Source organism: Equus quagga, chromosome 9 (assembly GCF_021613505.1).
Source record: "Equus quagga isolate Etosha38 chromosome 9, UCLA_HA_Equagga_1.0, whole genome shotgun sequence".
Lineage (NCBI taxonomy): Eukaryota > Metazoa > Chordata > Mammalia > Perissodactyla > Equidae > Equus > Equus quagga.
Genome location: NC_060275.1, coordinates 28,251,794 through 28,268,698, shown reverse-complemented (window position 1 = coordinate 28,268,698; position 16,905 = coordinate 28,251,794). Strand labels below are relative to the sequence as shown.

The following is a 16,905-nucleotide window of genomic DNA, read 5'->3' as shown; positions in this document are numbered from 1 at the left end:
GAACACTCCATCCAAAATCAGCAAAATACACATTCTTCTCAAGTGCACATGGAAAATTCTCAAAGATAGACTATATGCTGGGAAAGAAGGCAAGCCTCATAAATTTAAGAAGACTGAAATCATACCAAGCCTCTTTTCCGACCATAACGCTATGAAACTAGAAATCAATTACAAGAAAAAAGCTGGGGAAGTGACAAATGTGGAGACTAAACAACATGCTATTAAACAACCAATGGATCATTCAAGAAATTAAAGGAGAAATCAAAAAGAATATCTGGAGACAAACAAAAATGAAAATACAACATATCAACTCATATGGGATACAGCAAAAGCAGTCCATAGAGGGAAATTCATAGCAATTCAAGCCCACCTTAACAAACAAGAAAAATCTCAAATACACAACCTTAAACTACACCTAACAGAAGTAGAAAAAGAAGAAAAAACAAAGCCCAAAGTCAGCAGGAGGAGGGAAATAAAATTAGAGCAGAAATAAATGAAACTGAAACCAAAACAACAGTAGAAAGGATCAATGAAACTAAGCTGGTTCTTTGAGAAGATAAACAAAATTGACAAACCTTTAAGCAGACTCACTATGAAACAAAAGAGAAGATTCAAATAAGTAAAATTAGAAATGAAAGAGGAGAAACTGCAATAGATACCAAAGAAACACAAAAGATTGATTATAAGAGAACAGCATGAAAAACTATATGTCAACAAACTGGACAGTCTAGAAGAAACGGATAAATTCTTAAACTTACACAACCTTCCAAAACTGAACCAAAAAGAAACAGAGAATTTGAATAGACGAATCACAAATAAAGAGATTGAAACAGAAATTGAAAACCTCCCCAAAAACAAAAGTCCAGGACCAGATGGCTTCTCTGGAGAATTACACCAAACATTCAAAGAAGACTTAGTACCTACCCTTCTCAAACTATTCCTAAAAATTGAAGAAGACAGAACACTTCCTAACACATTTTACAAAGCCAACACCACCCTGATCCCAAAGCCAGACAAGGACAACACAAAGAAGGAAAATCACAGGCAAATATTGCTGATGAACATAGATGCAGAAATCCTCAAAATACTGCAAACCAAACAGCAATACATCAAGAGGATCATACGCCATGAACAAGTAGATTTATACCAGGGATGCAGGGATGGCTGAACATCCCTGCAGGGTTGTTAATATGATACACCACACTAACAAAATGAAGAATAAAAACCACATGATCATCTCAATAGACACTGAGAAAGCATTTGACAAGATCCAACACCCATTTACGACAAAAACTCTCAATAAAATGGGTACAGAAGGAAGTACCTCAACATAAAAAAGCCATATATGACAGACCCACAGCCAACATCATACTCAATGGGGAAAAGCTGAAAGCCATCCCTCTGAGAACCAGAACAAGAAAAGGATGCACACCCTCGCCACTCTTATTCAACATAGTACTGGAGGTGTTGGCCACAGCAATTAGGCAAGACAGAAAAATAAATGGTATCCAAATTGGCAAGGAAGAAGTAAAATTCTGTTTGCAGACAACATGATTTTATATATAAAAAACCCTAAAGAATCTACTGGGAAACTATTAGAAATAATCATCAACTACAGCAAAGTTGCAGGATACAAAATCAACTTAAAAAATCAGTTGCATTTCTACACTCTAATAATGAACTAACCAAAAGAGAACTCAAGAATACAATCTCATTTACAATCACAACAAAAGAATACAATGTCTAGGAATAAATTTAAAAAAGGAGGTGAAAGACCTATACAATGAAAACTGTAAGATATTATTGAAAGAAATCAATGATGACATAAAGAACTGGAAAGATATTCCATGCACATGGATTGGAAGGATAAACATAGTTAAAATGTCTATACTACCTAAAGCAATGTACAGATTCAATGCAATGCCAATCAGAATCCCAACGACATTCTTCACAGAAACAGAACAAAGAATCCTAAAATTCATATGGGGCAACAAAGACCCCAAATAGCTAAAGCAATCCTGAGAAAAAAGAACAAAGCTGGAGGCATCATAATCCCTGACTTCAAAATATACTACAAAGCTACAGTAATCAAAACAGCACGGTACTGGTACAAAAACAGACACACAGATCAATGGAACAGAATTGAAAGCTCGGAAATAAACCCATACATCTACTGACAGCCAGTTTCTGACAAAGGAGCTAAGAACATACAATGGAGAAATGAAAGTCTCTTCAATAAACAGTGTTGGGAAAAATGGACAGTCACATGTGAAAGAATGAAAGTAGACCATTATCTTTTGCCACACACAAAAATTAACTCAAAATGGATTAAAGATTGGAAGGTAAAACATGAAACTATAAAACTCCTAGAAGAAAATACAGGCAGTACACTCTCTGACACTGGTCTTTGAAAGATCTTTTCAAATACCATGTCTACTCAGGGAAGGTAAACAAAAGAAATAATAAACGAGTGGGACTTCATCAGACTAAAGAGCTTCTGCAAGGCAAAGGATACCCGGAACAAAACAAAAAGACAACCCACCCAGTGGGGGAAAATATTTGCAAATCATATATCTGACAAGGGGTTAATCTCCAAAATATATAAACAACTAATACAACAACAACAAAACAAACAACCCAATCAAAAAATGGGCAGAGGATACGAACAGACATTTTTCCAAAGAAGATATACAGATGGCTAACAGGCAAATGATAAGATGTTCAACATCATTAATCATCAGGGAAATGCACATCAAAGCTACATTAAAATATCACCTTACACCCATTAGAATGGCTATAATTACCAAGACGAAAAACAACAAATGTTGCAAAAGATGTGGAGAAAAGGGAACCCTTATACACTGCTGGTGGGACTGCAAACTGGTGCAGCCACTATGGAAAACAGTATGGAGATTTCTCAAAAAACTAAAAATAGCAATACCATATGACCCAGCTATTCCACTACTGGGTATTCATCCAAAGAACTTGAAATCAACAATTCAAAGAGACTTATGCACCTCTATATTCACTGCAGCATTATTTACAACAGCCAAGATGTGGAAGCAACCCAAGTGCCCATCAACTGATGAATGGCTACAGAAGATGTGGTGTGTATATATATATATATATACACACAATGGAATACTCCTCAGCCATAAAAAAAGACAAAATTGTCCCATTTGCAACAACATGGATGGACCATGACGGTATTATGTTAAGCGAAATAAGCCAGACAGAGAAAGACAAACACCATATGATTTTACTCATATGTGGAAGATAAACAAACAAATGGACAGAGCCTAGATTAGTGGTTACCAGAGGGGAAGGGGAGGTGGGAGGCAGGCATAAAGGGTAAAGGGGCCCACATATATGGTGACTGACAAATAATCGTGTACAACTGAAATGTCACTTATGAACTATTATGACCTAATAATAAAAGAAAAATAACTAGAAAACAAAACCAAACAAAAAAGTATCACAATCTTACAAAATTAGCCGTAATTTTTAAAAAACTAATATCCAGTTTATATTCAAATTTCCTAACTACCTTACAGATGTCATATATCTTTTTATTACTAAAAATTTCAAATATAAAGAGAAGTACAATAAACTCCCATATACCCATCATCCAGTTCAATATTTTATTTACTCATAAACAGCCTTTACCCACTCTACCCCACCCCATGCCAGATTATTTTAAAGCAAATCCCAGACATATCTTTTTAACTTTTTATTGAGATTATAATAGTTTACAACCTTGTGAAATTTCAGTTGTACATTATTGTCAGTCATGTTGTAGGTGCACCACTTCACCCTTTGTGCCCACCCCCCACCCCGACATACCTTTTTTATCCATATACAGTTTGGTATTTTAAAAATGTCCTTTCACAGTTTGAATCAGAATCCAAAACTACAGCCTGATATTGTCCTTAGTTATGCCTCTGAACTCTTCTTCATTCTATAAACCTGCCCCCACCTCCCACCCCCCCACACACCCTTTTTCTTTTCCAATGCTATTGTTCTGTTGGAGCTACCAGGACTTTTGACCTGAAGAATGACTTCATCTTCTGAATTGGATAGATTGCTTCCTCATAGTACGTTTTGTTGCTCAATCTCCCATATGTTTTAAACTAGTTATTAGTTGTACAGGCTTGACAAGACTCAGGTTCTAATCTTCAAACACAAAAATTTCCTAGGGAACATTACATACTTCCTATTGTACCACATTACGGGACACATAATGTTTGACCCATTTTCAGTGGTATCAAGATTGATCACGGGGCCAGCCCGGTGGCGCAGCGGTTAAGTTCATACGTTTCGCTTCTCGGTGGCCTGGGGTTCGCCGGTTCAGATCCTGGGTGTGGACATGGCACTGCTTGGCAAAAAAACATGCTGTGGTAGGCGTCCCACGTATAAAGCAGAGAAAGATGGGCATGGATGTTAGCTCAGGGCCAGTCTTCCTCAGCAAAAAGAGGGGGATTGGCAGTAGTTAGCTCAGGGCTAATCTTCCTCAAAAAAAAAAAAGATTGATCACGAGTTCAGCTGATATCAGCCTGATCCTTTTACCATAAAGTTCCCCATCAAGCTGTGACCTGATGGTTTTAGCATCCACTGATGATGGTTACCGAGATCCATTACGATTACGGATTGCAAAAATTACTTTGGTGTTGATTATTACTACGATGATTACATAGATCCATTACACGATTATGAGCTGAAATGTTTCCATAAAGAAGAACTTGACCACATCAACATTTGGTTACCCTGAAATGAATGATTCTCTCCCTTTATTAATTTTCAAAGTAATGAATTGGTGCAATCTCCAGTAGTTTATTTTAGCATAATTATAAACTCATTTACATATTTGATGATTTTGAGTCCACTGCAGTAGTATTTTTTTAGATGCCAAAATTATCCCATCTTAGGCCAAGGGAGCTCGAGTGTGTGCGCACATGCACACGCCTGTGTCTATGTGTCTAAAAGAAAACCCTGACTTTACTTCAGTCCAGATTTACTCTGAGGCAGTCCACTGGTAAGACTAATACATAGCATCAGGAAACAGAAATCCATGAACTCAGAAACAGTATTTATTAGGATAACGAAGCTAGTACTGGTAAGTCTTCTGGCTGCACCAAGAGGGACTACTTGGAGATTTCCTGCCAGCTGAACTGTAGCACATATCCTCTCCTCTCTTTAGAATCTTTACAAGAAAATAGTCCTCTCTGTCAACCCACTTCCACCACCCACCCCCCACCCTAGAATCTTACAGCTCCAGAGGTTTACAGAAATTTCTCACAATCTGTTTAAAAAGAAAAATAGTTCAGCCTCTCAAATAACTCTCTAAGCAAAGAGGTTCTTTCTTTTTTCCTTTTCTGCCCATAAAAAACATGGAATTTTCTCAGCTGGCTGTCAGTCTGTACATTGGCAGCCCTTGGAGTCAACAAGGGGGGCGGGAGGGGGGAAGGTGGGACAATAGTCTCTGAGGCAGTTTTGCTTGTGTCTGTCCATATATCATTCTGCAAGTCCGGCTATGAGCTGCTTACTATCATCCCCACATCAAGGGACTATGGAAAGTCAAGGCATGAAGGTGTCTTATAAAACTCATCATCTCAATGTGGGTAAAACAGTACATAAACTGTTTTCATCACTATCCAACCCTTAAGAATCCAGAACACATTGCTATTATCAAAGTAATACCATTCCCATTTAGTTTACTCTTTGTACATGCAGTATAGTGGCCAAGTACCATGGTTCCATATGATTGGATACTGCAATAAGGTCACATACATAGGGACTTGTTCCAGGACATGAATTCGAATATATTCAGAACGCCAATGGGAAATTCCACGACAGTGTCAAGTTTATTCTCCAGGTTCTGTCGAGCCATAAATGAAGATCACGGGCAAGGACCACATGTCAAACTTCTCTGTGACTTGCTGATGCTTCTTAGAATTGGAAACAGTCCCTAAGGATCTCCATGGTGGTAAAGAGCTCAATATATTTACTCCCAGAGGGTCACTGAAGTTTATTCACATGATTCTCATAAACCTGCTTTATGCAGTAAAGGCTCCATATTTCATTACCCCAATCAATAGTAACTGTGGATCAAGTGGTAATTTAAGAAGTTTTCCATCAGTTGCATATAAACTTACGTCAGTTGTTCCATAAGAGTTCACAGCACTGAAGGTAAAAAGCCTCTTTGGAAAGACTGGTATTTGATCTTTGGGATGGCCCTACCAGGGTCAGGCAAGTCCCCCTCTGCCCTCATCATTTTCTGATTTTGAAATCTGTCTTTGCCTTTGTCCTAACGCTCCATTTGTTCACTTCCCTCATAAGTGTCCCTGGGGCCACTGGAGGCCCCTGGCTCCAGAGGTGAGTACCAGACTCAGCAGATAAAGGGTGTTTCACGTAGTAGCTGGTGTGTTCATGAACAGCCTAGTATAAGTACTCAAGGGTTAGCTGGTGCTTTGGGACAGAAACCAGCAGTGACTGTCTGAGTAACAACGTCCCAGAGAATGTGCTCAACCAGAGAATCTCCTCTCTCTTCAAAAGGACTGGAAGAGTGACAAATTCAGAGCTATCCACAGTGGTGCTACAGATCTCATGGACAAAGATATAACATGATACTGACTGGTCCATTCAGAAAATTTTGTGGAAATTGTGTATGTACACATCGGTAATCACCACAGTTTCTGCAGCAATACCAGAGAGTTTTGGTAGAGCCTCACACATTGCAGACACAGCCCTCATCACTGGCAGTCACATGACACTGGCCTAGTATTCAAGATGGGTCTGCAGACAGCAAGAAGATCTTCATAGTTAGATCTTTCTTCAAGGACAGTTAAATAGCAATGAGAGTCAAAGGTCAAAGAAATCTTAGCACATCTGGACAAAGAAAAGTGGATATAAAAGGCCACGGAAAGTGTGCACAGAGTAATTCCGTAATCTGATTTTCCCAGGTTTCCTTTGCCACACATCTGGCCACCCACTGGTATCGTTCAGCTCCAAGTAAAGCTACTTCTTCCCTTGGTTCAGACCTTTGTGTGATCCATCCAGATAAAAGACAGCTCCTGAGAATCAATTCTTGCTGGTAGCCAAAAATTTAAGAGGCAAAATGTCCCACGTGGGTTTTGAACATCCACAGGGCCATGTAAGCACTCCTCCCAATAATATCTATTCTGTCTCTGCAATTTCCTCTTTCATCCCCAGAGGACTACTCAAATGATTTCAGCCCCACAGACATCTTTCAAAAAGGGTTAGAGAATGGTGCAGTTTTCTTCAACCCTTACAAAATTCATGAAATAGGTATTTCTCAGGTCTCTAAGTACACAGGCTGTGTAGGAGACAAATGGGACTTCTGAAAACCAAGTCAGAGCTCTGACTACAAGGGTTGACTTTGGCCATGGGTTCTTTTCACTTTGGGGTTCAATTACAACCACATGGCTCTGGTAGAGCCCAGAGTCCTAAACTATGTTGTCTGACTTGCTGCACCGCTCAGAGGTATTGCTCATACACTCATTCCAGAGCCAAGTCTCACGCTCAGCAGGGATACTAAACAGCTTCTCCATCTCCTTTTCAAGAGCCATAACAGTGTCTGCTTTGCTGAAACGGCAACTTAGCACACTGGTGGAATCACTGTTCTCACAGTACTTCAGTTAAATACACCTTCACTTTGTCGTGTCTGACAGGCCATTCTCTACTACTTTTTTTGATTATGACTTTGCTGGCCTTCTACACAACTATACCAATTTAGTGGCTTATTCCAAGCCTAAGCAGAGGCAGATATATAACCCAGTTCAACAATTAAGTGTTACTTTAAGATCTAACAGGATTTGAAGAATCCAGGGCTATCTATCAGGCCAGAAACAGAAACCACACACCAGGTGCTGATGTCCATACAATGCTTCACTGCTTAAACAACAGGTTGTCAATCAAATACCACTGCATCCATCCCCCAGGTGTGTGCATCTAGGCCCTAGCTTGGAATCCTTGACCTCCATGTCCAGTCGCTCTCAGCAGTCTCTGCCTTTCACCATTTCATCCATGGCCCAGGCCCTGCTAATTCAGACAACAACCACAACATGCTGCCCTATATATCCAAGTCCTGCTCCTGTGCCATTTGATATGATCCCAAGAGTCTTCCACAGGTTCCCTGCTTTCTGACAGAAGATGTTCCAGGCTCATCTTTTCCATCTCCCCCAGACCTGGAATTAGCCATTTCTCCATGGAATCACAAATCTCTTTAGTGGAAAACAATATTTAATCTGGATGCTAGGACTGCTCATTGGTACTGAGCTGCCACTGTTTCTAAACCTTGTTAGTATTTATACTAAATTTACACGCAAGCCTGGTGAATAAAAAGCAACTTACAGGCAAAGGAAACAGCTTCCCATTTACTTTTATACATAGACTATTGGGATAGTTATCTTCTTGAGGGCAACTCGTCTCTGCCAGGCAAAGTCTGCATTGAAGAAGAAAAAAGAAATCATTATTAAACAGTGTACTCAAAAATTGCTTATATATTTGAAAATTCAAGACTATATGCATGTAGTCAGCAAGTAAAAAATTAAGGTAATAGAAAATTTCAAACTTGCCTCAGCTGAACTTGGACTGTGTAATCTCTCCTACCACCTGGCAAAAAATCCCTGTCAGAAAGAGAAAGAAATTAGGTTAAGAAGGCACAATGAGAATTCACAGGAATATTCTCACCAGAAAAAAGCATTATTTGTATTTTTATTCTTACTTCTTTAAAGATGAACACTAGTCTACCAATAGCACAAGCCTTAACCAAAACACTGTAATGACGATAACCCTCATTTACTCAATGTTTAGTCATGTCCTTACAGATATTTCAAAGTTTTTTTTTTTTTTTTTTTTTTTTGAGGAAGATTAGCCCTGAGCTAACTGCTGCCAATCCTCTTTTCACTGAGGAAGACTGGCCCCAAACTAACATCCATGCCCATCTTCCTCTACTTTATATGTGGGACACCTACCACAGCATGGTGTGCCAAGCGGTGCCATGTCCGCACCCGGGATCTGAACTGGCGAACCCCGGGCCACTGAAGCGGAACGTGCGCACTTAACCACTGCACCACTGGGCCGGCCCTCAAAGTATTTTCAGTACAATATTGGGAACTTTCACGAGACAATATTCATTTCAATGGGTAACAAATTTGTTTCACATGAAAAGAAGCATCTTAGGGTCTAAAAGAGTTTATAATAAATTAATTTGCTTGCTTATGGTGGTTCTTAACCTTGGCTGAGCATTCTAATCACTTGCAATTTTTCTTTAAATATAAGGTCCATTCACCAGATATTCTTATTGGTCTAGAGTGCAGCCTGAGCATTAGACTTTACAGCTACTCAAGTGATTCTATTACAGAACCAGGATAAAGAACTAGTGCCTAGAGTCTCAATATCTCTATACCATAGCAACTTCATAATTATGTATCCAATTAAGGACAAAGAATCTCTTAGAATTTCTAGATGAGAACCTAATAGAGTCCCATATAAAATATCTTTGGCAGTGAAATTTCCAAATCCTTGCCACTCAAAATAGAGTCCACAGTGAAGCAGTGTTGTTATTGTTGGGAGCTTGTTAGAAATGCAGAATCTCAGGCCCCATCCCAGACTACAGAATTAAAATCTGCATTTTAGCAAGATTCCCAGGTGACATATATGCACATCATGGTATAAAAGTATTATCCTTAGCCATTATAATAAATCTTGGACTTGTCAGAGAAAAGATTAGAGACTAGTCCTTTCTTGAGAGTACCTTTAGCCCTCATCTTGCTTTAACTAAGTCAGTCTTCTGTTTCCAGTTCTCGATGTTCAGCAGAAGGGAGTAAAGAATAGCAGTGACCAGCTTGAGCTCTAGAGTCCCAGCTGTATGACCTTGGGCAAACTACTTAACCTTCCTGTACCTCAGTTTTTACATCTGTCAAAGATGGAAAATGACTGCACCTACGTTATGGAGTTGTTGTGATGATTAAACATGTTAAATACATGAAAAGTGCCTGGATATAAGAAGTGTTCAACAAGTGTGAGCAGCTGGCTGCTATTATTGTTAACTCTGCTCTCACTGTTTTCCTTGCCAGTAGTAGTCTCCACCCTTCTCAAATGTCTACTCAAAACATCCCAATATCCTAGACAACACTTACCACTTGCAAGTAACCCATATCATTCCACTCAGTAAAATCAAGAAACATTTCAGTCTGGGCCCCAGAGCTTCAAGGGCAACTAAGACACAATATTTACTCTCAAAAGTCTTATAGGCTAGTAGGTAAAAGATTTATACAACTAACATAAAATGTGGTAACTGCTATAGTATATTATGAAAAATAAGTGCTACAGAAAAAAGGGAAATTTAATTTTATCTTGAAAGTTCAAGGTATTTATCACAATTAGTCCAATCAAATTAGAACACAGGGTTTGTACAGCACTGGTTCTTCCTATTTCTACTTCGAGAGAGACACTTCCATCAGTAACAGAGGCTTCACTAGTGCCGTGATTCTAAACAAAAGGAAAGAGTGAGGATCAACCAGAGATACATAGCAGACTCTTGTTAGGTTGGGGAAATTACTTTGAAAAAAGAGAAATGAGAAAAGACAAACCTAGAAAAATAGATAGGAACATGTTATAAAGGGCTTTGAATAGCTAAAGATTTACACTTTATTCTAGTAAGAGAAATTAACATAAATTGGGAAATGCAATGTGCTAAGTATCTAAACAAACATTATGAATAATGACTAACCATCTTCTGACATTCCTTTTCCTCCAGTCACTGTTCTAGGAACTTTCACATGTTGCTCTCATTCATCCATCAGACATAAAGTAGGCATTTACTATATGCCAGGCACTGTGACAGGCTTTGAGAATATACAAGTGAGTAGGAGATGTTGCTTTCATCAAAAAGTTTGTAAATGCAAGTAGTCAAATAAATGCAACAATGCTCTGATAGAAAATAAGTACAGAGTACAGTGAGAGACAAAGGGTGTATTTGGGGAAATCTGAAAAGGCACCACAGAAGAGGTAAGACTTGATCTGGCCCTTAAAACATGACTAGGTTTGCCAAGCAAAGGAGGAAGGAGGAAGATGTGCGAAGATACAGAGCTGTGAAAGCCTAGTCAGAGTACAGGCTGCTGGGGAAGAGTGACAGGAGATGAGACAATAAAAAAGATGAGTAGAGCAAGATGTGGAAGAGAATTGCCAGGCAATGGAGAGTGGACTTCATGAGGTATCACCACAGGGTTTTTAAGCACAAGAGAGAAAAAACTAAATGGGCTTTAGAAAGACCACATAGTCAGCTGGGAGAGTTAGGAGACCATTACAATAGTATAGGCAAAAAATGAGGGCTTGAAAGCTATTTAAACGTGAATATCAGTGAATGATATTTAGGCACAAAAACTGAGAGCACTCAATGACTGACTAGATACAAGAAGGTAGGACAAGGCAAGGGGAGCATCTAGGATAGTGCCTAGGTTTTGGAATGGTGCAGGTGGAATGGTGATGCTACTCAACCAGGATAAGAGGAGACAGAGCAAGTTAGGGCATTCAATTCCCTCAACCACTGAGTGAGGTGGTGCTTATTTTTCAAATTTTACACACTGAGTAAATAAAATTCAATGGGCTTTACTACCTTACCCAGGGGCATATGGACCTGAGTGGTTGAGCCAGAATTCACATTCCAGTTGGTATTATTCTAAAGACCATGCTAGCTCCCTCAAAGATAGTTGCATCAAGTTTTAAATCTTGAGATATAAAAGAAGAATCAGTGGCATGCAGCAAACTGACGGGATGTGGTAGATGAAGTGTGGAATAATACGAAGAGGCAGGATAATACGTCCAGGCAAATCCCATGTCATCAATGAAATAAGCAATAGGAGGAAATATACCAAGCAAATACCTCCCTGAGGCCAGTTTATTTTTCAACTTTGCACCCCTGGTGGCTGGAACATTGTCTGTACTATAGTAGATAGTCAATAAATATATTCTGTGAGACTAAATGAATAAAAGACAAGCAAGTTAAGGAGGAAGCCAAGTTCAGTTCTGGATGTGCTGTGTTTGATGTGCCTGTGGGTCCTCAAAGTAGAGGCAGTGAGAAAGGACTCCAGAGGAAAGTCTTGGTGATTTTGCAGCCACAAATATAAAAATAAAGCACATTCACAGATACTATCACAGAGTAGTGAGAAGAGAATCACAGATTGATTCTTGGGAACAGGTAAGAGAAGTCAGTGTGAGAAACTGAGAGCATGATTACAGAGGCAGTAGTGCCAAATGGAAGGGGTAGTGATAAAACCAAGAAGAAAGCTGAACTCACTGATCAGTCTTCACAAGGTATAATAAAAAGAACAAAACCACCCAAACATCCATGTAGCCAAGCCTCTAGTTTAGACCTTACTACCATTACAGGCAAGGGAGAGAAGCTGGATGCACAGCAGTGGTTCTCAAATTTGCTGCAAACTGGAAACAAGTGGGGAGCTCTAAAAACTGCTACTGTTTGGCTTCCATCCTCAGAGATTCTAATTTAATTACTATGAATGAAACCTGGGTATTTGGATGCTTAAAAGCTCCCCAGCTGATTTTAGTATGTGGCAAAGTTTGAGAACCATGGGAACAGAAGTTAAATGACACCACAAGAAGTGGAATCATCAAAATCTAGAATGCATAATATGCTACACAGTCAAATGAACCACTTTTTCCAAAGCAAGTGGTAGCAAGTATTATAAGAGGAACTGCTTAGAGAAGTGATCAATTCCAGAACTGGGGCAGAGAAATTACAAGATGAGCCTTGAGCATCTTGTGGTGCCAAAAAGTAAAGCAGTGCTCAGAAATGGATGGTGATGTATCAAAAGAGCATATGAGGGGCTGGCCCCATGGCCTAGTGGCTGAGTTGAGCGCATTCCACTTTGGGCATGGACCTACACCACTCAACGGCTGCCATGATGTGGCCGCAACCCATGTACAAAATAGAGAAAGACTTGCTCAGATGTTAGCTCAGGGCAAATCTTCCTCAAGCAAAAAGAAGGAAAATTGGCAACAGATGTTAGCTCAGGGCAAATCTTCCTCAGCGGAAAAAAAAGGGGGGGCTTAGGGGGCACAGGAGCTAACCTGAAAGAATGTCCGATGGCCAAAGGTGGAACAGTTTGAGCAACAATATAAATTGCTATAGCAATGGATTACCCAGAGAACTCAACAGCCCACATGGATACAAATAAATAATTGAATAAATAAACAGGGGAGGAAGGGACAGCTCTTCCGTACAAAAGAATAACTCCAATGTGAAAAAGAATATGGATAACAGAAAATCGCACAACTAGAACACAAGAGTGATTATGATGAAGTAATCGCTGAAGGCAAGATCCATGAGTGAACACTTAATTGGTGGGCAAAACTTTGAAGAGAAACAGAATATGTACCTAGTTTCAAAGTATCTCCCTCAAGATATCTATTAATAACAAAGGAAAAAGTCAACTTTACACTACAGAAATCTAGTAGACAGTACCTTACCCAAGTGATCAAGGCTGACATCACCAAAAATAAGATCTATCAACATCATGTAGCCCCTGATATGATACACTGAGAAGGGCATATAACTTGAGGTATTCTTGCCAAAAATGCATTACCTCAATCTAATCAAGATAAAATATCAGAGAAACCCAAACTGAGGGACATTCTACAAAATATCTGACCAGTATTCTTCAAAAGTATCAAAAGTTATGAAAGACAAGTAAAACCTAAGAAACTGTCACAGACTGAAAGAGACTAAAATGACACAACAAATGTGATTTGGGATCTTGGACTGGATCAAGACAGAAGTTCATTAGCAGAAAATCTGCTGAAATCCAAATAAAGTCTGTAGTTTAGTATACAGTATTGTACCAAGGTGAATTTCCTGGTGTTGGTAATTGCACTATGGTTATGCAAGATGTTAATATCAAGGGAAGCTAGGTGAAAAGCAAATCTGCTATTTCTACAACTTTTCTATAAATCTGTAATTACTTCAAAGTTAAAAAGTTTTTTAAAAATCTTGAGACAAAAGTCAAAAGTAATACATAGGTCATGTTTGAATACTGAAACAACTGAGAATATCTGAATATGGACATTGTTTTATATCAAGGAATTATTAATTTTTTAGTGTGATTATGTTAAAAATTAATTAGAGATGCACCTGGAGGTATTTCTGGGTGAAATTATATGATGCTTGTGATTTGCTTTAAAATATTTCAGGAAAAAAGTGTTGGGGGGGGGTCACATACAGACTGTAAAAACGTTGGTAATTACTGAAGCTAGGCAACGAGTACCAAACTTTTACTTCTACTTATTAGGAAGAAGGAGATTTTTCATTATTTGATTACACAACTCTGAAAAGGCTGGGGTTTGTATGTACATGTGTATGTGTGTTTTATTTTGTTTTTTTGGGAAGGATGACTGCAAACAACCTTACTTTTATAGTTAATTTATTTTAAGTGTTTTTATCGTAGTTAAATATACATTAGATAAAATTTATCACATAAACTGTTTTTAAGTGTATAGCTCTGTGGCATTAAGCACATTCACACTGTTGTGCAACCATCACCACTACCCATCTCCAGACATGATTAAAATTTTTAATTGAAAGCAATTATTTAAATTTTAGTCATTCATTTTTTGACTAGTTCATACACTCAGAGTTCAAACTTCAAAAAGATACAAAAAAGAATATAAAGTGAAAAGACTCCCCCAACTCTGACCCCAACCACCCAATTCCCCTCTCCAGAGGCAGCTAATCCTATCTGTCCAGACATATTTTATGCACTTAAGCAAATTACACACACACACATTCATATACCTTTTTAAGGCAACTGGTAGCATATTATTCATAATTCTGTGCCTTGCTTTGTTCACCTAAAAATGTACCTTGAAACCTGTATCTTTAAATCTACTTACTCTAAATAATCTTCTTCCTTCAAAGGCCCACCCAATACCCTAGTGAAGCTTTCCCAGACTGCCGAGGTTAATAGTAATCTCCTCCTATAAATCAGCTCTTACTTGTCGTTACTGAATTGGCTCTTTTCATAACACCATGCAATGCCAATGATCACTGTATGCATATGAGCTGGTTCAGTGCAACTTGTAGAAAGGGGTCTTGTCATATAATATAGTGCTTTGTGCCCAATAAACATTTCGTAAACTTTCATCTCAAGCAAAGGATCATCACTGAATAACAAACAAAACTTAAGATTAATGATATGGTTTTAGATATAAAATTTTTAATTTATTCTATTTATTTGTTATTTGGTTTATTACTATCCCCAAGATTGAAAGTACTTCCAATTTACAAAGACTCACTGCAATGTCGTGGACATGAACTACATCAAGCTACATTCATTTTACTTCTTTGACAATTTCCTCCTCTAAATTTTCTCTATTTTTTCTGAAACCCCAATTATTTGGCTATTGGGTCTTTTGGACTAATCCTTGTACTGTCTTTTTTCTCTTAATCTCATTTTTCAACTTTGTCTTTTTACCCCTTGTGGGAGAGCCAGTCTATTTATGCACTACTCTTTAAGAGCTGAGATTTTACAGGGTCAGATTATAAAGTCATTTTGAGATTTTAAGAGAGCTCTCTCTATATAGATATTATTAAGAGCGATCAGTGAAAAAACCTATGGCTGCATCCCAGACTCCTCCATATAACAAGAGTGCATCTTCAAGACGTCACGGTGTTTAAAAGAGACATGAAGCCCAAAACTTTGAATCCACCATCTTGGGAGACTGACAGTGCACATGAACATATTAAAGACGGAAAACTCTGGCTGTAAAAACCTTATGTAACTAATGTTGAATACAGAATTTTGAAAACAGCTGCAGAATCCTTATTTTTTAAAAACTCACATTAATATCTGAGATGAGTGTTCCAACAAACAGTGGATAGGAGGCAAAAGACCTCTCATCTGCTGAACCCTTTGTTCTACTTTTAACTCTACAATCCCGGAAAATCATTCAACCTCCAGAAAACTCAGTCTTCTTGTGTTAAATCTTTACGAATCAGTTTTAAAGAGCCATATAAGTAATATATTATTAATACTAAAGGTGACTATTTTTTAATTGGAAAAGTATACACCACAAATTTCCTTCTCTTTCCTCTTACATCTCTCAATTCATTTGCTCTTTATAAATCCGTATACGTTAAGCTTCTCCTATTTTTCTAAACAGCAAAGCTAAGAGTACCTTCCACTATTTTTTTCTTCTTCACTTTTTGGGGGTGAAGATTGGCCCTGAGCTAATATCCATGCCAATCTTCCTCCATTTTACTACGAGGAACGCCACCACAGTGTGGCTCGACAAGCAGTGTGTAGGTCCATGCCTGGGTTCCGAAACTGCAAACCCCAGGCCGCCAAAGCAGAGTGCACGAAGGTAACCACTACACCACCGGGCTGGCCCTCCATAACTGTTTTAATATTTCTACTAATTTTTTGGTCCAGGTGACAATACAGCTCATAACAGTCCTAGTTTATGATCTTATCCTAGAAAAATTATTAATAATGTCTACTTTCACTCTAAAATTGCCTCAGTTTTGATGATAAAGTATATGGTCATCCTATCTTTGGGTTGTTATCACAAATTCTTTTTTATGTTGCTAAATTTGAAATAAAAATTTCATTTAAAAAAAGTTATTGCCAAATGTGACAAAAAGTAATTCAAAAGGTACTCTGGGGTTTTATTCAAAGGTTAAAATCTTTTCCTAATACAGAGTATTTATTAAATATTTAACCTTAGTCAAAGTATACTACACTTTCTTAAGGAGAAATAGTCCAACTGTTACAGACTGAACTGTGCCCCCTAAAAACTCATATGTTGAACCCTTATCCCCAATGAGACTATATGTGGAGACGGGGAATTTACAGAGGCAATTAAGATTAA

General features: G+C 38.3%; 1 protein-coding gene across 7 annotated transcripts in view; it reads right to left on the bottom strand.

The window, feature by feature from the left end:
• The window catches only part of PIAS2 (protein inhibitor of activated STAT 2), a 107,334-nt gene that overhangs the window by 51,294 nt on the left and 39,135 nt on the right, over positions 1-16,905 (bottom strand). For all 7 annotated transcript variants that reach the window (XR_006890092.1, XR_006890093.1, XM_046671366.1 and 4 more), the window contains 2 exons: positions 8,595-8,645; positions 8,371-8,461 (listed from right to left, as the gene is read on the bottom strand). Coding sequence is in view for 5 of the 7 variants with exons in the window: in XM_046671366.1 (XP_046527322.1) it covers positions 8,371-8,461; positions 8,595-8,645 (142 nt within the window). In the remaining 2 variants the exon portion in view is untranslated. The remainder of the gene's footprint in view (positions 1-8,370; positions 8,462-8,594; positions 8,646-16,905) is intronic.